Raw genomic sequence first — 24,232 nt, 5'->3', positions numbered from 1 at the left:
TTTGGGGACACAGCCTCGTGTGTTTCCTCACACGCCCCTTCGGGGGCAGACCCCATGCATTACGCTGTGGGGTCACACCGCTCCCCCAACCCCTCCTGGAGCCACGCCGGGCTCTCGAACCCCTTTCGGGGACAGCCCCGGGGCCATCTCCTCGCTGAGGGAGAGGACTACAACTCCCGGCAGCCCCCGCGCGCCGCCGCCATTGCGCCGCCACCGCCTCCCGGTGCGCGTGGGGCCGCGGCCCCGGGGCGGCCGCCTCAGCCGGGGCCCGCCATGAGCTCAGGTCAGCGGGGGGGGGGGGGGGGGGGGGCGTGAGGTGGGGCCGCGTCGCGCGTGGGGGCCGCGGCGCCCCGAGTGGGGCCCGGGGTTGTGCCGGGCACAGGGACACAGGGACGGGAACAGCTTCAGGGATGCTGAGCGTGGAGCCAGGGAGCAGGAGGGGAGGCAGAAACCCCCCCTTGTGGGCTCAGCCCCGGCTCCGTGTCGGGGGCAGGTGCCGGGTCCCACGGGGGCAGCCCCTTGGCTTGTGCCCGCCTCGTCCTGCAGCCTTCGGGGTCAAACCTCGGCTTATTTTTTTTAATTTTTTTTTTTTTTTTACCCAATCTGGGAGGGGAGAAGCGGCTGCCAGGAGATGCGCTGCTCCTGGCTCAGCTCCCTGAGAGGAGAGCCCAGGGGCAGGTGGGCGCTGGGGAAGGCAGGAGCCCTTCACCCACACGATATTTGGGGAAATGCAGCGGGTTGGTGCGGATATATTGATTTTATTCCCCTCGCTGGGCTTTCCCAAGTGGGTGCTCCTCCACCAGAGCCCCTGGGTGCCTGCCCTGGGCTCGGCAGGCGGCTGTGGCTCTGGGCCGGCACGAAGCACGGGGCCATGAGGAGAGATCCCCCCAGTCCCCAATGGGGGAAAACACCAGCGCTGTGCAGACAGGCTTCCTGGAAGGGTTTTATCACCGCCAGCATCGTCAGCACGTGGCCAAGCGAACGCTGCCCGTGCCGCCGCCGCCTTCCCGCTCCTGCGCAATCCCTCGTTGCAAGGTGCGAGCCCAGCCGGGGGGAAATAAACCACCAAAATCCACCTGGGGTAGATTTGGGGCTGCTGCGGGGGCTCCTCGCCTGCTAGGATTTATTTTTCCACCCATCTCGAGCGCTTGCAGGTGGATGAGAGCGATTTGTCCAGGATTACCCGCAACGGCAGAGCGTGAACCCCGTCTTCCATGCACTGACCCTGTTGCTCTTGCTGCTGAGCCCGTCTCACCCTGTTGTTTCTGCCAGCCTTGGGGCTTTTTTCTGTCTGTGCTCCCGCAGCTGATGATGCCACGTCTGGGTCGGACCCGACCGCCTGGAAATACACGTTTGGCTCCGGATGCGCGGCAGGCAGGGTGTCGTGTTTCCCTCCGGTAGCCTGCACAGGGAGTTTATGTTGGAAAAAGTGCTGGAGAGAGACTTGATGAGATCTCATCAGCGTTTAACCCCTTGCTGGGTCTGGCTTTGGAGCCACTAAATATTACTGCGTGTGACCCACACGCTGACACATTCAGTTTTCCAACCCTCATCCCTCCTTGGCTTTCACCTCATCCTGATTTTTTCTGTTTCCCCATCTCCAAGGGCCTGGATGGACCTTGCCAGCCCCCTCGCACCAACCAGCGGGTGCCAGACCTTGTAGGCTGGACCTTCCTCATCTTGAGTGCAACTTCCAGCCCGCTTGTGGGGATGGAGGGAGGGAAGAGGATGCTCAGGAACCCCTGCGTGGAGCAGGGAGCATCTGGTGGGGACCGTGAGAGCAGAAGGAGATCTCTAAGTCCCCTTGGGGTTTGCTTCGAGAAATGTGCACACAAAAAAGCTGCGGCTGCAAAGGGAGCTTGCAGAGGTCTCTGGGACCGGCATGCATCTGGTGTCAGTGTGCGTGTTGCTGCTGGGCAGAATTGCTTTCTCTCAGGGTGAAATTTCAGGGCAGGACCAGCACTGGCATGTGCAAAATGTCCCCAGCTGGGGTTGGTTTTCAGGGGGGCGTTCAGAGCCACGAGACGTGTAGGCTTAAGGTGTCCAGCTCTGGTCTGGTGCAGGACTTGCGCTGGCTCTCAGGGTGCCCTGAGCACGTTTCTCCCCTGTTTTCCCCCAATCCTCAGCAGCAGGAATTGTGTGGCTTCTCGGAAAGGTGCCAGGTGGCACCTTAGAGCAGTGCTTTGGGGTCGGCAGGGGTATTTTGCTCCCGTTCCCTTTGCACCCTCAGCCCCTCACAGTGGTGCTCAGGTGCTCCTGCTGCTCCCTCCTCACCTGGCTGAGTTTGCGACCGCTCCAGAGAGAGAAGCAAGCACTTCCAGCCTTCACCACGGGGGCAAAACACTGCTGCGGGGGCAGGAGGAGGAGGGATGCGGCTGCCCCCGCGCTGTGTTTGCAGACGAGGTGTGGCCGCTGTGATGCAAACTGGTCGCGCAGCTTCGCCGCGCTCTGCCCTCCCTTCTCCCCGTGCCGGATGCGTCCCGGATACATCCAGCAGCAGGCAAGGTGACGAGGGGCATCCCGACCCCGTCCCAGCCCTGCAGCCAGCGGGGTGAGGCTGGGTGAGTCAGGCGAGAGCCTCGCTCGCTCACGGTCTTTGGGAAGCAGCCAGGATGGGTGCAGGAGGTGAGAAAACCCACGGGGATGGGGACGGGGTCGTGCAAGCGTTGGGCTGCGACCAGCTGTGGCAGCGCTCGTGCACTCCTGCCAAAGGTCTGTGGTTTGCAGGGAAGGGTGAGGAAAAGTGAAGCGTTGCTGCAGAGAGCAGGGAGGCGAGGTGGGAAGGCAGCGGTGCTGCGGGGAGCAAACGGGTCGGCATTTTCAGCCATCTCCCCTCCTGCAGCCTGCTGGGGAACAGTCCGACTTTTCCGCTCCTCACAGGATGCACAGCCCTTCCTGTGAGGGCTTTTATTTGAGCTGAACCCTCCCTTGGGCTTCTCGTCCCCAGCAGACGAGCTTTTGGGGCCGGACAGAGCCCTGCGCAGGGCTGCCGGCCGCGCCAGCAATCCGGATGGGGTGGCTTTTCCAGAAGCTCCTCGCAACACCCGCCTGCAGCGAACAAATCCTTAACGGTGCCCTCCTGGAAACCTGCGGCCAGCCAGGAAACCATCCGCTTGCTGCAGGGCTGCGTTTGTGCCACGTGGTACTTCCCCCGCTGCCACTCGCTCGAAGAGACCGCGGCCGCTGCGCCCCGCGGGGCGACGCCTGCCTCTGCAAACAGCGCGGCCGCGGCGTGTGGCTGGGGCATCAACCCGGCCCCGCTGCCCTGGCACGCCGCCCGTTTCGGTCCAGGGTGGATTTTGAGGCTGTTTTAGGGCTGTGAGGGCGTCACACGGCGGGTTGCTGAAGCTGCGGATGAAGTGACAGAAAGCGGCTTTTGTGGCCGTTTCCCAGCGCCCGGCCCACGTCCGGCAGGCGGGAGGAAACGCGGGGAGCAAATAAGCGTGAAAAGCGGCTCGGGAAGGCTTGCTGAGTGCTTGACCTGGCTCTGCACCAGCTCTGCTCCCTTCCCCCTGGCTCTAAGCCGCTGTTTGTGCCAGCTTTTCTCCCCGGGCTCCCTTGGCATCGCCCGCGTGACGGTCATGTGCGGCGGGAGCTGGCACGGGGGTGGCCGGGGACCTCTGGGGTGTCCCCTGCCCACACGGCAGCTGCGACCCTGAGCAGCTCCGGGTTCCTCCCCTCCCTCCATCCAGCGGGGATCTGGAGGCAGGTGAGGCTGCAGGTCCCGGTGCTGGCACTCCCAAGGATGTCTCATAGCGGTTCAGCACGAGGACCTGCCTCTCTGCCTCCTTTTGAGCCACTGCCACTCATCTGGTGAGGCTCTCGATGCCTGTCGGTAACGTGTTTTCCTCCTCTTTTACTTTTCAGACAGCAGCAGGCTGCTGGGCAGCCCACGGCCGGGCTACGGGACGCTGCAGCAAGACGCCGACAAATCCTGCATGGTACGTCCGAGCTCTTCGGTGCGGGGAGGGAGGTGAGCTGGGTTCGAGCTGGCAGGAAACCATTTATTATCAGCAAAAGACGGCTGATTGCAAGCAGTTGAACAAGAGAGCTGTTTCCCGTGGTGTTTTCCTTGCCGTGACGCTGCCCTCGGTGCCCCAGAGCAGCTCGTCTGGTGCCGCGTCACGCCAGGAGGCTTTGATCAATTTAAGATTGATAACATTATTGGGGTTGGTTGGTAAATAAGCCAGCAGCCTGTTGCGGGGCAGATATCGCAGCGGGGCCTGGCTGCGATGGGGGCACGTGAAGGGGCCATGGACGAGCTGCGAGCCAGCCCCCGTGGCACCGTGTCCTTCCAGGAGGTCACCGGCTACCAGACCAAGCCGTGGCGGGTGGCCCTGTGCCACGCGTGCTCCGTGCTGACGGCGGGGCTCCTGCTGCTGCTCTTCCACTGGAAACCCAGCCTGGAGGTGCGGGTGAAGTGCGAGCCCTGCGCCCTGGGCCAGGCAGACTGGGTCATCATCAGGGTAAGTCCTCATGGGGCCAGGGCACGGGCGCAGGGAGCCGGTGGCTGCCGATTGCCCCCGCTCGGACCCTGCCGCCAGCCCCGGGTGTGTTGCAGGATCGCTTCGGGCAGTGCTTCACCACGCGTGTGCGGACAGAGGTGCTGGGCGAAGGCAGGTGAGAGCAGGGCTGATCCCTCACAGCCCCTTTAACCCGAATTTACCCTTCCTGAGACAGCTGGGTGTGCTCCTGAGCAGCTTTTCCAAGCTCCTGGCCTGTCCCCTGTGTTATGTTACGTGAGGGAAGCACTTCAGATCTGTAGCCCTGACTACGAAGGGTTGTGCTTGCAGCAGATGGGGAGGGATTGATGCTTATTTTCCCACCCCCAGCAGCCTGGAGCATCACCCGGGAGCCAGGCCGGAGGACCGGAGAACCAGCATTGCCATCGGCGTGGCAGACGAGGAGGAGAGCCGGGACACCATCCGGCTCCATCAGAAGGAAGAGGTAGCGCCAGCGAACCCACCTCCACCCCGTAAATCCTCTCCCTGGGCATGGGCTGCCCTCCTGTGCCATTAACACCCCTTCTTTCTCCATCCTGCTCTGCTCAGAAGAACGTCTTGCGCTACTACCTCTTCGAGGGCTTGCGTTACGTCTGGATCGAAAGGTGGCAGGCGTACTGCAAAGTCAGGTATTTCTCTCCCCCTCCCCGCCCCGTAGCAGCAACACTCCCCGCATCCCTGCACTGCTCCTCTTGGCCCCTGAGCCCCCCCTGCATGGTCCTAGCCCATCCTAGCCCATGTACGTCCGCACTGGAACTTTTCTCCGTGTTGCAAAGCCTTTGGGCACCGTCCATGGGGCAGCGAGCAGGGCTGTCGCAGTGGGGAGAGGAGCCCAAGCAAAGCTCTTTGGCAGCTGCCCCAAGCAGCTCGCTCGGGCACTGGATGAGCACTGCACTGCTCACAGATCTCCAGACTATGCCCCTTTTGTTCCTGTTCCCAGCCTTGGCACCCACAAGCCATGGCCGAGCCCAGGGAACAAGATGCTCTCACTTTCCTAAAGGGTTTTTTGTCGCCGAGGACCTGGACGTGCTGTTTGTTCCGCCGGGCCAGGCTCCTGCTGATTTTGAATCCATTTCTTCTTGTTTCTCTTACCCCCTGGGCTTGCCAGCGTCCTGGATGAAGGCTGGACCTGTGCGGATCTCCACCTCTCCCAGGCAGGGCTCGACCAGCAAGACCACAACACCAGGTAGGGATTCAGCAGCTTGCTGGGACACCCGGTTGAGATTTTTCCAGGGTCAAGCAAATCCTGAAGCGTGGGATTTTTCTCACAGCCAGCCCTCAAAACCAAGGACAGCCTTGAGGGCTCAGTTACAAGTGGTAATAGACCACTGCATCATCATTTAAATACCTCAAATCTTTACCATGCTTGAAATGAAATGGAGTTGAAAAAGCAGCTTTTACCACCGTTAACCAAATTCCCTGGATATGAGACCACAGAATTAATCTGGGCCATTCCCAGGTGATACACAGAGGTCACGGGGCTACTGTGCCACCCACTCGCTCCCCTGGCCTGTGGAGGGATGGAAAGAGGAAGAAAAAGGGTTTTAATAGCAGCAAGGTGGTTTAGTGGTACCGAGGTGTGCTGGACTGCCCTTGTTTGACTCCTGCATTGCACAGGGTGAGGCACATCAGGTTGGCACTGCAGCTTTTCCCCTGTTTGCTCCCCCTCTGCTCTTTTTGCCCTCTGCAGGAGGAAGATCTATGGACCAAACCTCATCGAGGTGCCGGTCAAGTCCTACGCGAGGCTCTTGGTGGAGGAGGTGCGCACCCATGGCCAGAGCTGTGCTTCCAGAGAGCGACGTGTCCCCGGCTGTGAGAGCCCTGCAAGCGCTCCCAGAGCCTGGCCCTGCTGGCAGGGAGGAGAGGACTTTAGGAGAGGCAGCTTGGGCAGTGATCGCAGCAGGCAGAGGAGGGACCCATCCTGCCCCTTAGCTCAGACAGGAGCATCCCCAGGTAGTTGCAGAGCATCCTCAGAGTCCTGAGCATAAGCAAAGCTGGGGAGGATGGGGGGCTTGGGAGAATTCAGCCAGTCCGTGCCCAGCCCCAGGGAAGGGCCAGCTTCTCCTTCACATCAGCAGTGGGAGCCCAGGGGTCTCACAGCGGTCTGGAGGAAGCTCTCCTCCCCAAAACCTGCTCTCTCTCCAGGTACTCAACCCCTTCTACATCTTCCAAGTGTTCAGCATCGTGCTGTGGGTCTGCGACGCCTACTACTACTACGCTGCCTGCATCTTCCTCATCTCCACCATCTCCCTGGGGCTGTCCCTCTACGAGACGAGGAAGGTCGGTGGTGGGCAGCGGTTGGGGAAAACAGAGGGAAAAGCTTAGCAACCCCCTTCCCACCCTGGGACGTGGGTTATGTGGGGTGTTAGTGGAATAACCCGTGCTCTGAAGCTGCTTGGCATCTCTGCCGGCGCTGAATGCAGCTGGCTGAGCGCAACCCGTGCCCCAGCAGCGGGGCAGCTTTCCTCATCCCTTGCACGTGGTTCACAGCCGGGTGCACTCAAGACCCGATTGTCTTACGGGCACTTTGCTGTGCTCGTTGAGCTTTCCGTTCCCTCGAGGAGCTGCTGATGGCTCCCTCCCTTGCAGCAAAGCACCACGCTGCAGAACATGGCCAAGATGTCAGTCGGCGTCCGAGTCCGCCGCCCTGACGGAGGTGAGCGCGGGGCCCGCGAGCAGCCGGGGGGCGGTGGGCGCCCTGTGGTGGGCAGGCAGGTGCGGGGGTGATGCCTGACACGCCGGGCTTTTATTCCAGAGGAGGCAGTGGTGAGCTCCGCGGACCTGGTGCCAGGCGATTGCATCAGCCTCCCCTCGGATGGGATGCTGGTCCCCTGCGACGCCGCGCTGCTGACGGGCGAGTGCATGGTCAACGAGAGCATGCTGACAGGTGAGAGCAATGGGACCCGGAGGGACACCTCACGTCTCAGCAGCCCCTTTTCCCATCCTCGTGTTCACCTGTTCCTGCTCAAAGGCTGCCGGAGAGGCTGGCTGGATCCTAACACCCTGGGGTTATAAAGCTCCCTCTGCGACGTTCCTCACCGCCGCGGGTTTCTCCTGCAGGGGAGAGCGTGCCAGTGATGAAAACGCCTCTCCCAGCCTGCGGCGAGGCCTCCAGCGCTGTCTACTCTCCCGAGGAGCACCGGCGGCACACGCTGTTCTGCGGGACGCAGGTCATCCAAGCCAAGTCCTACGTGGGCAAGGAGGTGCTGGCCGTGGTCACCCGCACAGGTAGCGGCGCACGGGGGACAAGCCGTCTCCTTCAGGGCAGTGGCTTTGGGCGTGCGGACCTTCTGCCCCTCTCCCGCAGGGTTCTGCACGGCCAAAGGGGATCTCATCACCTCCATCCTCTACCCCAAGCCCGTCAGCTTCAAGTTCTACAAGGACTCTGTGAAGTTTGTCCTGTTCCTCGCCGTCCTGGGTAGGGAGGCATTGCCAAATTCCTCTCGAGGGGTTGAACCCAGGCTCCCCGCTTGGCTTTGTAACGGAGCCCGTTCTTTCTCCCACACAGCTTTTATTGGCACGCTGTACAGCATCCTCATCTTGGTTAAAAACCAGGTAGGGCTGCAGGAGCTGCTCAATTCCCACACGCACGTGTCTAATGGACCCAGCGCCGATGCATGGGCTGCAAGGTGCCCACCCCACTTACACACCCCTTGTGCTCCAGGTTCCCGTGGGACAAATCATCATCCGTGCCCTCGACCTCGTCACCGTCATCGTGCCGCCGGCTCTCCCGGCCGCTATGACCGTGGGCACCATCTACGCCCAGAACAGGCTGAAGAAACAGGGCATCTTCTGCATCAGCCCTCCCCGCATCAACCTGTGCGGCAAGATCCGCCTGGTTTGCTTCGACAAGGTGAGTTTGGGGCAGCGCCGCGCCGCGGTTTCCAGCTCGGAGGCTGGTCCAGACCCATTGCTCTGTCCCCACAGACCGGGACGCTCACGGAGGAAGGGCTGGATGTCTGGGGAGTGGTCCCGCTGGAGAACCACCGCTTCATGCCTATCGCCTACGAGCCGCGCCACCTGCCTGCCGGCCCCCTGCTCTATGCCCTGGCCGCCTGCCACACCGTGTCGCTGCTGCGGGCGCAGCCCATCGGGGACCCCGTGGACCTCAAGATGATGGAGTCCACCGGCTGGGTAAGAAAAGCAGGGAGATGGAGGGCTGCTCTGCCGGGAGAGGAGAAAGGGGGTGTTAAAACCATCCGTGGGGCAGAGCTGGGGTTTGCAAGGCTTTGCCGTGATTTCAGCGCCTGGAGATGATGGAGGAGGATGACGGCGAGCTGCCCAGCTTCCAGCAGTTTGGGACGAAGGTCCTGGCCATGATGAAGCCTCCACCCGAGGCAGAACAGCCGCCAGGCAGGGTGAGCCCAGAGGAGGCTGCGCTGTGCTTCGCAGCCCCAGAGCGGTTGCACCTCCCATGGCAGGAGCTCGTGCCCAGCCCTGACTCTCCGTTTCCCCCCCAGAAGCACCAGTCGCCCGTGGGGATCCTCCGGCGCTTCCCCTTCTCCTCCTCCCTGCAGAGGACAAGCGTCCTGGCAAAGCTGCCTGGTGAGGATGCAGCCCAAGCCTACGTCAAGGGGGCACCGGAGATGGTGGCCAGCCTGTGCAGGAAGGAAACAGGTACGTGCCTGAGCCACGGCTCCCCTCGCTTGGCCTCCACATCCCAGCTTGATTTGGGAGCTGTTGTGACCTTGCTCCTCCCTTGCGGTTGGCAGTGCCCGCAGATTTCTCCCAGATGCTGCGGCTCTACACCACGGACGGTTTCCGCGTCCTGGCTCTGGCTTACAAACCTCTGAGCACGGTGACGACCTTCGAGGAGGCCCTGCAGCTGACGAGGTTGGCGTGAATAATGTTTCTCTCCATTTAGATCCCGTTCACTTTGTTTTCAGGCATGTGTTTGCCAGAGGTCCAATTTAGGGCACGGGCTCGTGAGCTGTTTCCATTAGTGCTGGCTGCCGCTTCCAGCTCTGACTGTAACGTGCTGCCAGGGAGCAAGGGAAAGGTCCAGGGCGAGAGAGGCCAAGTGGCAGTGTCAAACCCAAACCCTCATTCCTGCTGCAGGCAGCTCTGGTGCTTGCAAAATACCCATAAACGCCGGTAACGTGGTGGTGGGCTGGGGCCTTGCGGCAGCAACTCCTGCAAATCTCAGTAGTGGGATCGCCTGCTCTCCTCGAGTATTTCAGGGGATGATTTGTGCTCTGCTGCCCTGCAAGCTGCCCCATCCTGGCAGCCTGCAAGCAATTAAACCCTACCCCATGCTGGAGTAATTGCTGGCTGCCTCCCGGATGGATTGGCCGGTTTACACGTGTCGATCCACTCCTGTTGCTGAAGCCAAACAGCTCGCTGTATCCCCACAGGGACTCTGCAGAGAGCAGCCTGACCTTCCTTGGGTTCCTCGTCATGAAAAACGTCCTCAAGCCAGAGTCCGAGCCCGTGATCCGCCTCCTGAGGAACGCCAACATCCGCCCCGTCATGGTGACAGGTGACAATGCTGGGGGAACAGGGACACTGGGCTTGGGGGTGAGATTGGGCACAGAGGGGCCGTAATCTGCAAGGGATGAAGGGTTTCTCCACCAGAAATCAGTGGCCTGAATGTGGCAGGAAGCACAGCGAGGGCTCCCGGGACCTTTTTTATGTGCATCCCCGATACTTGTTTGCATTGTGTCCCTTTTGGCCGCCCTTGTTGATGGATTTGCAGCTGTAGAGAGGTGGGGATGTGCAAGCCCCTTTATGACCAGCGCAGCATTAACCCTCAGACCTGGGGTTTGCTTAAGCAGCAAAACTGCTCACTGTCAGACCCCTGACAGCACAAATGCGGATGTCCCGCGAGCATCCCGATTTGCACAGCTAGCAGGGCGCTGCAGCAAGGCGAGCAGCACCTGCCGGGCTTCGAGGACCGTTGTTGGCTTGCAAACACCACTCTTGATAGCTCCACGCCGCTGCCCCTGCCTGCAGGAGACAACATGCTGACAGCCGTGAACGTCGCCAGGAGCTGCCGCATGGTGGAGCCCAAGGAGCAGGTCCTCTTCGTGAGCGCCTGCCCGCCCAGCCACGACAAACCTGCTGCCCTGAAATTCATCCCCGCCGAGCTCTCACAGGGCGAGGAGCAGCCCGCGGAGGTGAGCCTGGAGGCAAGGTCTCGGGGGGCTGTGCCCAGCCCAGAGCACCGGGCTTCTTTCCAGTGCTGCTGTCTTCAGAGGCGAACGGGAGTGCGATGCTGCCCCCTTATTAAATACCTGCTTTAGGAGAAGGTTACCTGCTCCTTTCTCTGGGAGCATGTCCCAGAAACAGTGGCTCAGAGCTGCTCCAAACGCCCTCGCTGCATGCAGCCTGCCCGGTGCTCCTCAGACAGTGCTCACACAATGCTTGTGGGGCTGGGCAGTCGGCATGGCAATCACCAAAACAAGCTTTTTGTCCAAAATCAAGGCAACGAGCTGCTTTCCCTGCCGCTCAGTGTACACTGAGGGAGCGTTTTTCCTTGGCAGGGTCTGTACCAGCAGGATGGGTGCCTCCCGCAGCCCTGCCACCTGGCGCTGAACGGCAAGTCCTTCGCCGTGGTTCGCGAGCACTTCCCTGAGCTGCTGCCCAAGGTTTGCCCGTCCCCATCCCACCTGCAGGGAACCCTGGGATGTGGCGCCAGCACTGAGCTGTCCCCTCCTTGCAGATCCTCGTCCGAGCAACCGTTTTTGCCCGCATGTCGCCCGACCAGAAGACTCAGCTGGTGTGCAGCCTGCAGGAGCTCAAGTAAGTCCCTGAGGCCTGAGATGCAGGGGGGATAAAAGGGGACAAGTAGACACGAGGAATTTCTTGTGTGCCGGAGGCTTTCCCAGCTCGATTTTGCATCCCAGCCCCTCCCAAACACAGGGACTAACTCAAATACCTGGGTGTGACCTTGAGGACTCCAAAGCCCCCAGCTCTCCCCGTGTCCTGGTGTCACTAACCGACCCCTTCTCTCTGCAGCTACTGCGTGGGGATGTGCGGGGATGGGGCCAACGACTGCGGAGCGCTGAAGGCGGCTGATGTGGGCATCTCGCTCTCGGAGGCAGAGGCATCCGTGGCATCGCCGTTCACCTCCCGCCTTGCCAACATCGAGTGTGTGCCCACGGTCATCCGGTGAGCAGCCAGCAGCTTCGTGGTGGGGATAAAACCAGGCGGAGGGGTCTCAGTGCCTCTGTCCCCTCTCTGGAGTGTGGCTTGCAGCACAGTGGGCCTGTTTCTCTCTGCAGGGAGGGCAGGTGCTCGCTGGTCACCTCCTTCGGGGTGTTTAAGTACATGGCCCTGTACAGCCTGGTGCAGTTCGTGTCTGTGCTGCTGCTCTACACGGTGAGTCAGTCTGTCTGGGCAGGAGGTGGGCACGGGGGGATGTGGGAAGACCGCTCTGGGCAGCCAGCAGGACGCACCGCACGGTGCTCGGGGCTGCCTTTGGGTGCTTCCCACTCACCGTGTCACAGCTGGATTTTAACCCGCCTGGCTGAGAGCCGCTGGTTTCTCCCTCCCAGATTAACACCAACCTGAGCGACTTCCAGTTCCTCTTCTTCGACCTGATCATCACCACCACCGTGGCGGTGCTGATGGGTCGCACGGGGCCCGCCAAGGAGCTGGGAGCGGAGCGTCCCCAAGGGGCGCTGATCAGCGTCCTCGTGCTGGGCAGCCTGCTCCTCCAGACGGCTCTGCTCATCACCGTGCAAGTCCTCAGCTACTTCATCACCGTCTCGCAGAGCTGGTACGGGACCCGGCTGCCCACCTCAGTGTGGGTTTAGCAATGGGGACAGCGTTGACTTTGGCCAACCCCGAGGAAGCATCAGGCCACCTGGCTGCTGTGTGCTGATGGAGCAAGGGGTGGCACAGCATCCGGACTCTCTTCTCACCTGTCCTTTCAAGCCCCCCTCTGATCCCGTTTTCTCCCCTGCCTGCCTTAGGTACGTGCCACTGAACAGCACGGTGACGGCTCCCCAGAACCTGCCCAACTATGAGAACACGGTCATCTTCTGCGTCACGGGCTTCCAGTACCTCATCCTGGCAGTCGCCATGTCCAAGGGGTACCCGTTTCGGGAGCCGCTCTACACCAATGGTGAGGATGAGGCTGGCTGCGCGGGCAAGGGGAGAAATCAAGCCTTCAGCCTCTTCCACAGCCCTCTCCCTTCTCGCCCTCAGTGCTCTTCCTGGTGGTCCTCGTCATCCTCTTTGGCCTCATGATATGGCTGACCCTGTATCCGCTGGGCTTCCCCAAAACCCTGCTGAAGCTGCAGGGCATCGACGACTTGAATTTCAAGCTGCTGCTGCTGGGAATCGCCACACTCAACTTCTTCGCCGCCTTCGTGCTGGAGGTGGGCACGAGGGCATCGGGCTCACGGGGGTTTTGCAAAGCCCATCCCATCCCATCCCACATGCCTGTCTGAGCAACCCCTTCAAATCCTCTCCTTCCTTTCTCTTTGCTGCAGACCGCCCTGGACCACGGCTTGCTCAGCTGCTTGCGCAAGCTGCGCAGGAAGAAAGCATCCAAAAAACTTTTCAAGAGGCTGGAGAAGGAGCTGAGCCAGCAGCAGCCATCTTGGCCACCCCTTAACGAACCGCTCTTCGCTACTCCCAGGCTGTCCATCGCCGTCAGATAGCAGGCACCGAGCCTCCCTCCTCCCTGCTCTGTGGGCAGGTGCTGCCCGCCAGTGCTCGGCTGCCACCATTTATTTATTTGGCCTGGTAGCAAGGCCAGCCACAAGCATCCGTGCCTGGCTCCAGCGTGACCCGGAGGCGTCTGTCCCAGGCAAGGGATGCAGCAGGCGGCTGAAGATGGGCAGCACGGCTCGTCTTCCCCACAAGGAGACCCTCGGCATCTCAGCTGTGAAGCCACGCGCTGCAGAAAGGTTGTGGCCGGTCTTGCAGCCGCGTCCAACTGAGCCCTGGCCGAGATGGGGTGGTGGGAGATGCTGGAGGAGCACAGCGGGGAGTTTTGCACGGGGATGCTGCCTCCCTTCTCCCCCCGAGCCCCACGCCCTTCTGGCTGGTCAAAGCCACGAAGTCAGGGGTCCCCTCTCCTTCTGGCGGTGGTGGCACCCACGCTGGCCTCAGGGCTCTGCTCACTGTGAAGAACCCGCTTCCTCCTCCCCCTGGGCTGCCCTGGATGTGTAGGAACTGTTTACAAACCGCCCCAGCTTTGCGAAGGATGCGTCTTGAGCCAGCCATCAGCCGCTGTGTCCCACTGGGGGGCTCGGAGTGTTTCACACAGAGCCGAAGCAGGTTTTGCCCTTCGGTTCACCAGAGCAGCTGGAAGGGCAGCATCCCCTGCCCCGAGCTGCAGGAGGTTTCAGCATGGGATCCCGCACAGTCCCTCCGAGCCCTCTTCACATGAACACGGTGGCGATGCTTCTGCAGAGCGCTCCCGCCGTCAGCTCTGTCAGGCAGGAGCTTTGTAGCATTAAAAACCCCGAATATCTATTTTTTAACTCCATTCCAGTGCATAGAGGTGTAAGTGCAGTTGGGAGAATGGCGTGCCACTTCTGGTTTTCATATGGTGCTGTTGTGAGTGTGTCTAATAAATTAACACTATTTTCTTGACCACTTTGCCTAGGCTGGCTGGTATGAGTGGACTGCTGGGATGGGGTGGTGGTGTGGAGAGCATCGAGCGGAGCAGGTGAGAGGGGTTTGGGGTCACTTGGTTGTCCACCAGGGCAGGAAGATGCTGTGGGCACTTTGTCCCTCATGCCTGAAAGCAGAGAGCCCGGGGACAGCACCGCTGGGACTTTGGAACAGGCAGCAACCCAAACCAAGCAGTGGCGCAGCAGCTGTGAATAACCCCCAGCCTGTTTCCAGCTGGAATTTCCTAGAAAAAAGAAAAAAAAAAAAAAGAGAGAGAGAAAAAGAAAAACATAATTGCTGGAAAAAAGCAGATGTCCTCGCCAAGACGGCTCTCCGTGCAAAAGCGCTCATCGGGCAGCGTGTCTTCCTGCAGCGGAGGCGCGTGGAAGTCGAGAGGAGCCGGCAGATGGAGGTGCCGCGTCTGGAGAGGGAATCGCCGAGCTCCGCAGGTGGGGAGAGGGAAGGGGCAGCTCGGTGCCACCGGTGCCGAGGGGTGGGGGTCTCTGGGTTGCCCCTCAGCCCGGCTCCAGGCAGGGAAAGCTGTGAAGTCTGAGCCCCCGCAAGCACTAGCGGTGCCTCTCTGCCCTCCCGGAGCTAGGGATTAGATCAGGAAATGAGGCACAAGCAGAGGTAAGAGGTTTCCTGAAATCCTAGCCAGGGTTTGAGCTATTAAACCAGGCTTCCTGAGCAAAAGGAAAAAAAAAAAAAGAAAAAAAAAAGAAAGAAACCCACAGAGATTTTGCCTGGGCAGGGCTCTGGCAGCATGCACTGGATGCAGGAGTCAAAGACTCGAGCATCACCCATCACCCTGCCTGCCACCCGCACCAAAGCGCCCAGCCCAAGCCGAAGCTGTTGGGGGCAGCGGCAGCTCCCAAATTCCCACTGATTTGGCCCCAGCAAGCCCAGGGCAGGATCAGTGCCAGCAGTTTCAGTCCCCGTGCTGTCCGGCCTGGAGCAGGTGCCCAGCCACGCTGCTTTTTGCCTCCCCCCGCTCCTCGTTTGGTTCTGTGGGGTGTTCCCAGGTTAGCAGCCCCCGGGCGTAAAGTGCATGGAGTCACTGGGAGAGTTTAACGTGGGGCAGAGCTGGGGCCCAGGCCTTGGGGGAGGCAGAAATTCAGTGGCAGCAGCTGCGAGATGTGGTGGGAGCCGTGGATTTATCCATCCTGCAGAGCCCTGTGTTAGGACTGGATAAAAGGCCTGATGTGAGATAGGAGCACCCTAAGCCCCTCACCCACCCTCACCCCTCCTCCTTTTTCTCTTTCTCATCTGAAACCTTGGATTTTCTCATTGTTTTTAGAGCTGTCGGCCCCCCTCCTTCCTGCAAAACACAGCGAAGGAATCATCCGTAGGCATTTGGGGTGCCAAAGCTGCTGTGGGGCTCCCCTTCCTCCCCACCCAAAACTGCCTGCTTCCCTGGGGGGGAATCCTGTTTGTCCCGGGGGGCCGTGCTGCTCTGCGCTCTGCCTCCACCCAAGCCCCCAGGCACCCTCCAGAGCATGAATTTGCTCGGCAGCTGGTTTGGAACACACCTCAAATTTGCAGGGTTTTAGCCCAAAGCACCGGGATCAATGTTGCAGCGGGGCGAGCACCATGGGCAGGGTTACAGGGGGACTGGGGGAGGACTGGGGGGGGCTTTGGGCTTTCCTTCACCCCCACTGCAAGCCGAGCAGCCCCCATCCTCATGGGGTCTCGCACTGCCCTGTGCCCCCACTGGCTGCCGGAAACCCGCCGGCTCGGGGGAAAGGGGCCCCACAGCCAGCAGCAAACGCTGCAGCCAGCGCCCATGGCCCCGGGTGGGAAAAGGGGAGGGGGGGCAGTATTTCCACCCACCCCCCTTCTCCAGGATAAACCTATAAATCTGCTGTGCCTTTGCAGCTGCAGCATCCAGGTGCAATGGGTGCTGTGGCACCCACGTCCCCCCCTTCTGCCTCCCATCCCCAGGGACAAAGCGGGGGGCTCACCCCCTCCATTAAAAGCCTGCCCCCCCTCACCTCTTTTTTTTTTTTTTTTTTTTTTTTTTTTACAATGAGGGGCAAACACAGCAAAACCCCAAATCCGAGGGCAGCACCCCAATTTCTTGGGGTTGCCCCAATTTTTCAAGGAGCAGCTGCTGCAGACCAGCACCCACACCACGGACCCCCTCCCACGGCCCAAAACTGCACAAAGTCCTCCTCCCGCCTCTCTCCTGCAATCAGGTCAAAATCCAGCCGGATTTAAAAAAAAAAAAAAAAATACCAAAGTTTCGCACAGCCCATTGCATCAATGTGTGCTCATTGATTTATTTTTTTTTGTTGTTGTTATTCTTATTCTTAATCTCTCCCGGCAGGCAGCATCTGTCTGGGCGAGGAGGAGGAAGGGGCCGGATCAGGTGTCGCATTAGGACCCAGTGGAGCCCCCATGTTGGAGGTAGGAGCTTTTTCTCTCATTTCGGAGTTTTTGAGCCCAGAGAGAAGAGACCAAGGCGTTGGGCAAGGGCGAAGGCAGCTCATAGCATCCGAAGCGGTAAGGAGTGAGCGGAGTCCCCGGCACTGGGGGCAATGCCCCCTGGCCCCGCGCATCCTCCGCGTCCGCGCGTTGGTGGCCCCAATTTCGGGCTGAACCATGTTTTTGGGGGCCAAAGTCCGTTTTGGGGGCTGAAGCCTTGTTTTGAGGCCAAAGCCCGTTTGGGGGGCCAAGGCCTGTTTTGGGGAGCAGAGGCTGGGGGTCCACTGCTGGCTTAGCCAGCTTGCTTTGAAAACTTCCCGACTTCATCCTTGGGGCAAGGCGAGCGCCCCAAAGCCGCTCCCAGCCCTTTGAGCTCCTGGGAAGAAAACTCCCACAAATTTTGGGGTTCTGGAGAGGCAGCGACAGTTTGGGGGACCCCAACTTCGGAAACTTCGCAGCCTGACAGCTGCTGTGGCCCATTTGTAACCGCTTCAATCAGTCTAAAAATACCCCAACGTCTGAAGGAAACTGGATTATTTTACTTTTTTTTTTTTTTTTTTTTTTCCTCCCCCCCCCCTCCTGGAACCAGCGCGTACAGACGGGATTTTGAACACTTCAGTCATGTTTTATTTTATTTATATCCAGGGGGGACAGGCGAGGAGGGGGACCCTGCTGGAATTGCGCTGTGTGAAAACGGGGAGGCGTGCAGGGGGGAGAGCGCAGCAAAGTTTTTTTTGTGTTTTTTTTTTTTTAACCTTTGGTCGGGGGCCAGAAAATTTGAATCCTTTCATATTCCCTTTGTTCTCGCACTCTCTGGCAACTGGAGAGCTTTAAAAAAAAAAAAAAAAAAAAAAAAAGGAAAAAGAAAAAAAAAAAAGCTGGGGGAGGGGAAAAAAGGCTGGGGAAGGTGGGGTTTAGCAGAATGAAAGGCAGAGGCTGTGGTGTTCTTTCTGCGGGACTGATTGTTCCCAGATGTGCATTGCAAAAACATCTGGCTCGGGGCAGCCACCGGACCCCCGCTTGCTGCCTGCGCCGAGGGGACACAGAGGTCCCCCCGCCGGGGCACCTCCGGGGGCTGATGTTTGGAGAAGCCCTGGGTGGGCGAGGGGCAGGAGGGGGGCGGCTGTGCCCCCAGCCCCGTGCCTTTTTGTGGACACATTTTGGAAAGTCTCGGTGTCGGGTGGGCGAAGACATCAAGGCCGCCGTCAGCTTCGCTCCACACATCTCCCAAAATGGGAGCCGGGGTCTGGAGGCGGTGGTGGTGGCACCGTGTCCCCAGCGAGGATGCAGCAGCTGGCACCATTTCCCAGCTGAGCCCCACAAGCTGGGGATGTTCTCAGCAGGGCCTAGGGGAGCAGAAGATCCCCGGTTTGGGGGGAAATTCAGAAATTGGGTGCTCCAAGAGATGGGGCCGTGTGGGAGGACGGCTGTGGTGCCTCCAGAGGTGGGCCCCGGGCCTTGCCTGAGCTGTCCCAGGCAGGTCAGGGTGGTTTGGGGACCAAACCCAGACCTTGCCCACCCAGTCTGGATAAGGCCTCACAGAAGCCCGGGGCTCATCCCCACACGATCCCTTTCAGCCCATGTTTTGTCTGGGTTAATCCCGGCTCCAGCACTCTGTGGGACGTGAGATGGGGCAGGGCTGCGGGTGGCAGGGCCCCGGGGACACCCCAGGGGACCAGGCTTCATTTGGGGCCCATTCGGCCAAGCGTGGTTCTCCAAGCTCAGCTCAGGCAGGGCCCGGCTCCATGGATCTCCCAGAGCCTGGTCAGGTCTGGAAGGCAACGACTGCAGTACCTACAAGCCTGGGGATGGGGGTGGATGGGAACCATAGGGGCTGCAACCCTGCTGGTGGTGCAGGGCACAACTGCTGGAAGATGCAGTGCTTGGGTGAGCCCAGGGATGAGGTCCTAGGAGGTGCTGAGCTCTGCTGATGGTGCAGGATGCGGTCCCTGGATGGTGCAGCAGGTCTAGGACACGGGCCCCAGAAGGTGCAGGCTCTGCTGGTCCCACGGACCCAACCTTCCCCAGCGGGGACCACAGGGAGACAGGCAGCATGGGTGCATGTGTGGGACCATCCTGCCACGGATAGGCTATTTCAGCCCAAATTTTGCAGCCAGAACAAGACACGGTGACTTGGGCTCCCCTCCACCCCTGCCTCAGTTTCCCATCCCCATCAGCAGAGCTGGAAGGGGTCCCCATCCCGCACCAGGGAAGACGGCATGCTTCGTCCTGGACAGACAGACACATTTGGTTGCATTTCCAAGGAGGGCAGCCATGAAAGTTTTTTGGCAGGCTTTTTCTTTTTCTTTTTCTGTTTCTGTTTCTTTTTTTTTTTTTTTTTCCCAGTTTTCCCTCTCGAGCTGGCGTGGGGAATCGCTGCTTGGAAAGCACTCAGCCCTTGGAGAGCAAGGCAGACGCGGGGCAGCCGCCGCCAGCTCCTCCCCATACCTCCCACCCACCTTTTGCTCGAAAGCAGGGTGTTTTTTTTATTTTCCCTGTGATTTTAGGCAATCCATGCTCTCCCTGCAGCGAGGGCCCTTTGCAAAGAGCCAGGCTGGAAGCTGGGCTCCCTGCAAACAGCTGGGTTTTAATGGGAAGTGGGGAAAAAGCCTGAGGGTGAGGAGCAGGGAGAGAAATGGAGTCTTTCATCATCCTTTTTAGTTCTCTTTATTTTTGCCCCCCAAGACCAAAGCCCCAGTGCAGCCCTGCACCGGAGCAAAGCGAGCATCGCTTCCACAGTGCCACCCGCAGAGGGGAGCACCACAAAAACTGGGGAGTGTTTGAAGAGCAGCACCACTTCGTGCCCGAATCCTCCCTCCCCGTCCCCGTGCATGATGTTTGACGGCTGCACTGGTTGTACCGAGGGTTCAAAACCCTGCGGCGCCTTCCTGGGCTCCGGCTGCAATCCCGGGGGGGCTGAGCTCATGTTTCCCCAGCCCCACTCATGGCTCTGTTAGCTGGGGGGGTCCAGATGACGGGTCGCATGGGTTGGGAGGTCGCCAGCTCCAAGCCCAGGCTCCCCGGGAGGTCTCGCCATCCTGCCCGCGGATATTCCATGTGCTTGTTCCTCACAATTCCCATGGGAGCAGGGCTCTCGCACGCACTCGGGGCGGGAAGCCCAGCCTGTGCATTGGCTTCCCACCATTGGGAAATTTCTTTTTTTTTTTTTTTCCTTTTCTTCTTTTTTCCCTTTGCTTTTATTTTTCGAGCAGCCAGCCCTCACCCCTGGGTACAGCCTCAGCCCTCAGGGATGCTGACACCCGTGTCACGAGCTGCATTGCTGCTCAGCGCCCTGCTCCTGCAAGGCTTTTTGGGGGTATGGGGGGGTATTGAAGGGGTGCATGAGGGTCGAGGGGGGCTGATGCAGGACATGGGGGGCCCGGGGTTGTTGCTAACCCCACACCTTTCCCCCTGCCCAATCCAGACTGCACCGCACTCCTGCATCTACCTCCCGGCCCCATCACCATGAGAGCGCTGTGCCTCGTCCTGCTGGGCCTGCCAGGTGAGTGCTGAGCCCCAAAACCACCCCAAAACTGTGCCGGGTGTCTCCAAACCCCAGAGACTGCCTCTGGCTAGGGTGGGGGTTGTAAAGGGATCCGGCACCATGCAGGGAGCAAAGCTGCCAGGGGGTGGGGGGGCACGCATCGGGAATTCCCCCCCCCAGCACTGCGACCAGGGAGGGGGCCAGGAGGTGGCTCCCAGCCCGATTCTATTTGCAACCCCTGGGGCTGGCAAAGGCCCTGCTGAAAATTAGGAGCGAGTCAGCGAAGCCGGCAGCCCGGAGCCAGGAAAACTTCAGGCGAAAGCAGCTCAGCACAAAGTCTGAAAACAGCTGGAAAACATTACCAGGCGAGGCCGAGGGATGAGGGGGACAGCGGCGGGTGGGGGGGGGACCCGGGTGATGCCAGCCCCCCCCAGTGCTGCAAGACACTGGGTGAGGAAGCTGGGTGAGGCACCGTGGTCCCCAGAGGTGGCAGGGGTGCTGGGACCCGGCGGTGAGCATCCCACTGCCCTCCACCTCTTGGAGGAGGAGGAGGAGGAGGAGGATGGCCATCGGACCATCACCTGCTGGGAAATACAGATGGAAATCGAAAAGGAGCCGTTGCCCACCCAGTGGATGCTCCATGGGATCCTGGTCCTTTCTGGAGAAAAGGGAGAGCTGCTCGGGATTAAAACTGGAAAAAGAAAAAAAAAAAAAAAAGGAAGAAAACAGGGAGCAGCCCCCTTTTGCTCCCACATAATGGTGTGGGGGAAGGTGTGGGGCTCATGGCTGTGGGGCAAATGCTTGGTTTCCCCCAAAAGTAGGATGGGGAAGAGGGGTTTAGAGCTGTGTTGGCCACTCCACTGATGTCTGTGCCCCCCTGTGTGCTCCCAGCAGCGCTCCTGGTCCAGGGCCAGTACAGCAGGTTTGAAGGCATCACCTACCCTGAGCCGGTGCAATATTCCCAGTACGACCAGCAGGCAGGTGAGAGCACCTGTGACTGGGGGAGCCTTCGCCTCTCTCCTCCTCCTCCTTCCAGCTTTGTTTTCCCTGTACCGCGCTCCAATGCTTCTTCCCGCATCAATCTCAATGCTCTCTGCTCCATCCCTGCCCCTAACATTTCCCATTTCTCCTTCTCCTTGATCCCATGTGCAAGTGCCTCCCCATTTCTCCATTCCCCTCCTCGATGTCAGCACTTCAAGGTGCCAATTACCTCCTAAGGCCTTCATTAAGGCTTTACAAACCCCGTGTGGCTGATGGAGGTGACTCCACGGGACATTTTCCAACTGGTTGCAAAACTTTGGGGAGCTCCTTGCAACACCTTGCCCACGTGCAGTGCCTCACCCTGATGCGCTGTTTCTCCCTGTGCCATAAAATAAAACAAAAAATACTCATCCTGCTTTTCTCCCTTGTTTCCTTAGAGATTCAGGATTACTACGACTACCACGGTGAGTGCTTTGCCACGGGATGCCAGGTAGGCTTGGGGGTGAGGGTGCGCACCCTCACGGCTCTGTCCCTGCAGATGTGACCCCCCGCACCCCTGAGGAGCAGTTTCGGTACCAGTCCCAGCAGCAGTCCCAGCAGGAGATCGTGCCAGCTCCAACCCCAGGTGGGTGTGATACCACGGCCACATCCCCACCACGGTGCTGCTCCTGAGCCGAGCAGCATCCCAGGCACCAGCCTGAGGATGCTTCATCCCTAAAGCCTGGGCAGGGGGCAGCGGGATGCTCTCCTTCCCTCTTTAACCTTGTTCCCCCCCAAATTCTGCTCTCCTTCCCCAGCTGCTGCCCCCGAGACTGAGCCCACGGAGCCAGGACCCCTGGGTGAGTGCTCGTCTCGCTCCTCTCCTTGCTCAGGGCGTGATGCTGCTGCTGGTCCCATTGACAAAAAAAAAATAAAATAAAACGGGGCAAATTGAGTCATTTTCCCCATATAAAAATTCTGTCAAGCAGCTGGGCTGGCAGAGTGCCGGGGACAAGCTGAGCATCCCTTATCCCCAGGGGGGTTTTGTCCTCCTTTTGAGTAGGGATGGGGAAGAACGCGCTGCTGAGCCCATGCCAGCAGCTCAGGGATTTTCCCTGGATCTGAATCTGGCTGCAATCCGAGGTGAAACACCCCAAAATGATGCCGGCTCTCCTTGCAGACTGCCGGGAGGAGCAGTACCCCTGCACCAGGCTCTACTCTGTCCACAAGCCCTGCAAGCAGTGCCTGAACGAGATCTGCTTCTACAGGCAAGTGCAGGGGGCTGTCGCCCCACCCCAGCCTCCCCTGGGGGAGTCCCGCTGCTTTTTTTTGGTGCTAAACCCTCTGCTTTCTGCCCCCCGCAGCCTCCGCCGGGTCTACGTGATCAACAAGGAGATCTGCGTCCGCACCGTGTGTGCCCACGAAGAGCTGCTGCGGGGTAAGGGACAGGAGGGGACGCGTCCCCCACACACTTTTCGGATGCCCCCCCCGGGTGGCTGTGCCTCGATGGCGAGGAGGATGCTGATGTTGCGGGTAGCTCCGTGCATCGCTCCGCCACCAGTACAGACCAGTTTGGGGGAGGGGGGAGGCAGCATCACGGTGTCCCCCCCACTAAGTGCTCACTGATTTTCGCCTCCCCGCAGCCGACCTGTGCCGTGACAAGTTCTCCAAGTGTGGTGTGATGGCCACCAGCGGGCTCTGCCAGACCGTGGTCGCGTCCTGCGCCCGCAGCTGCGGCGGGTGCTGAAGCCACCCCCCCCCTCGCCGGGACCCTCCGAGCCCCTTCCCCTGCCCGCCGGGCTCCGGCTCCTCACCGTGGTGCTAAAGAAACAAACCGTGCATGAAAGAGCATAACAAAAAAAAAAAAGTCCTTTTTTTTTTTTTTTTTTTTTTTGGTGCACATAAGAATAAAGGGGGGGTGATTATTTTTATTACTTTTGTTATTATATTGTACGGGGGGGGCGGCGCCAGCCCCCGCCGCCCCATTTTTCTGCGTAGAGTATCCAAGAGAAAAAGCGTAAGGGTCACTGCGGCTCCCGTCTCTTTTTTTGTGTCCCTGATCTTTTGGGATCATTAGGGATGGGACAGGGACAGGGACCCCAGCACCTGCTCCCTCCATGAGCTTCCTCATCCTCTTCCTCCCTGCCATCCCCATCCCAAAGACGGTCCTCAAGCCCTGCACAGGGGAGGCAGCGCTGGTGTTAGCTGGGCTGTGAGGTTTTGGGGTATTTTAGGCTGTTTGGGGCAGTTCTCAGGTTCTGCTGGAGGAAATACAGCAGCACTTGGGGCTGCGCTGGAGCGGTTTGGGGTGTTCCTATAGCAAATGGCGTGGCAGCGGGGTTCCAGGCAGCTCCTGGGTCTCTTGTAGGAAATGGGGTGGGGTTGGGTGTTGCGTGCTGGGACGGCCTCCAGTTCCCTTATAGGAAATAGCACGTGTTCATCCCTTACACCACAGTGTTACAGTGTTGAGCTGAGGGCAATTTTAGGGCAATCTGCTAGAAAAGGCTGGGGTTACTTTCTGGTTCGCTTATAGGGAGCAGCTCGAACTGTAAGGGTGCTGTATAGGGGCTTGCTCCAGTTCTCCTATAGAAAAACAGGGTGCAGCTCTCATAGTGTGCAGCACCCGTACAACCTGTAGCTCTTACAGTGTTGTGTCAGCCTTACACAGCATGTATGGCTCATGGAGCCCTCACGTGGGGTGTGGGGCTCTTACACAGCGTGTAGGGCTCATCCAGCCCCCATACAGGGTGTGGGGCTCCAACACGGCGTGCAGTGCTATAGCAGGTCCGGATCCAGCCCGTAACCCCCGTGCCATCTGGTACTGCACAGCACGCAGCTGTCCTACAGCGTGCAGCTCACATTATAGTGTAGTTCTCACCTAGGTTGCAGCCTGTGTGGAGTTTGTCCTTACATCCTGGGTCCTTTCCTTGCCCTGTGCAGCTCCTGCAGCGTGCGTAAGCCCCGTTGTGCGCGGCTCACACAGCGCATCCCTTACGGCACAGCTCTGCTCCCCTCGCGTGGAGCTTTTTGTGCAGCTCTCGTGTAGCTGGTGTGCAGCTCTGCAGGGTTCAGGGGGGTGTCTGGGGGGTTTCCCTGGGGCTCTGGTACAGCCGGGGTTTAATTTGGGGCAATTTGTGTGCAGGAAACAGGTCAATGAAAACCAGCATCGTGTTCCCCGTTAGGGTGCGTGCCACCCTGCTCCCTCTGAGCCAGGCAGCCAGCTCCCATTGCACTTCCACCACTTTGTAAGTGCCCGCATGGGCAGGAGCCCCAGGTTTTATCCCCGATACAA

At 59.8% G+C, this 24,232-nt stretch overlaps 2 protein-coding genes across 5 annotated transcripts; both read left to right on the top strand.

Moving 5' to 3' along the window:
• The first annotated feature begins 221 nt into the window (after positions 1–221).
• ATP13A2 (ATPase cation transporting 13A2) lies at positions 222–14,051 on the top strand. Of its 4 annotated transcripts, none has more exons than XM_084494683.1 (29): positions 222–283; positions 3,868–3,941; positions 4,299–4,466; positions 4,562–4,620; positions 4,833–4,947; positions 5,052–5,131; positions 5,611–5,688; positions 6,193–6,262; positions 6,648–6,782; positions 7,092–7,158; positions 7,258–7,389; positions 7,563–7,730; positions 7,810–7,920; positions 8,011–8,057; positions 8,167–8,355; positions 8,430–8,636; positions 8,747–8,860; positions 8,963–9,119; positions 9,215–9,335; positions 9,857–9,981; positions 10,455–10,618; positions 10,985–11,089; positions 11,164–11,243; positions 11,460–11,612; positions 11,726–11,822; positions 11,999–12,222; positions 12,419–12,570; positions 12,654–12,826; positions 12,941–14,051. In XM_084494683.1, the coding sequence occupies exons 1-29, from the start codon at positions 274–276 to the stop codon at positions 13,109–13,111; spliced, it is 3,546 nt and encodes a 1,181-aa protein (XP_084350809.1). In that variant the 5' UTR covers positions 222–273; the 3' UTR covers positions 13,112–14,051. The 4 variants fall into 4 exon arrangements, with proteins under 4 accessions (XP_084350809.1, XP_084350810.1, XP_084350808.1 ...); XM_084494684.1 differs by lacking the exon at positions 222–283 and adding an exon at positions 2,073–2,625 and having other exon boundaries at positions 4,836–4,947; XM_084494682.1 differs by lacking the exon at positions 222–283 and adding an exon at positions 2,073–2,625.
• Positions 14,052–14,466: 415 nt separating this feature from the next.
• Positions 14,467–22,967, top strand: MFAP2 (microfibril associated protein 2). The gene is given in 11 exon segments (XM_084495134.1): positions 14,467–14,521; positions 16,399–16,482; positions 16,485–16,574; positions 19,921–19,998; positions 20,875–20,961; positions 21,399–21,425; positions 21,500–21,586; positions 21,759–21,800; positions 22,121–22,208; positions 22,305–22,378; positions 22,584–22,967. Coding segments are annotated over 11 exon segments (804 nt in total). The 5' UTR covers positions 14,467–14,478; the 3' UTR covers positions 22,688–22,967.
• The last annotated feature ends 1,265 nt before the right edge of the window (positions 22,968–24,232 follow it).

The sequence above is a fragment of the Aythya ferina genome (assembly GCF_964211825.1).
Source record: "Aythya ferina genome assembly, chromosome: 21".
NCBI lineage: Eukaryota > Metazoa > Chordata > Aves > Anseriformes > Anatidae > Aythya > Aythya ferina.
The sequence above is the reverse complement of the archived record's forward strand: the minus strand, read 5'-3'. Positions and strand labels throughout refer to the sequence as shown.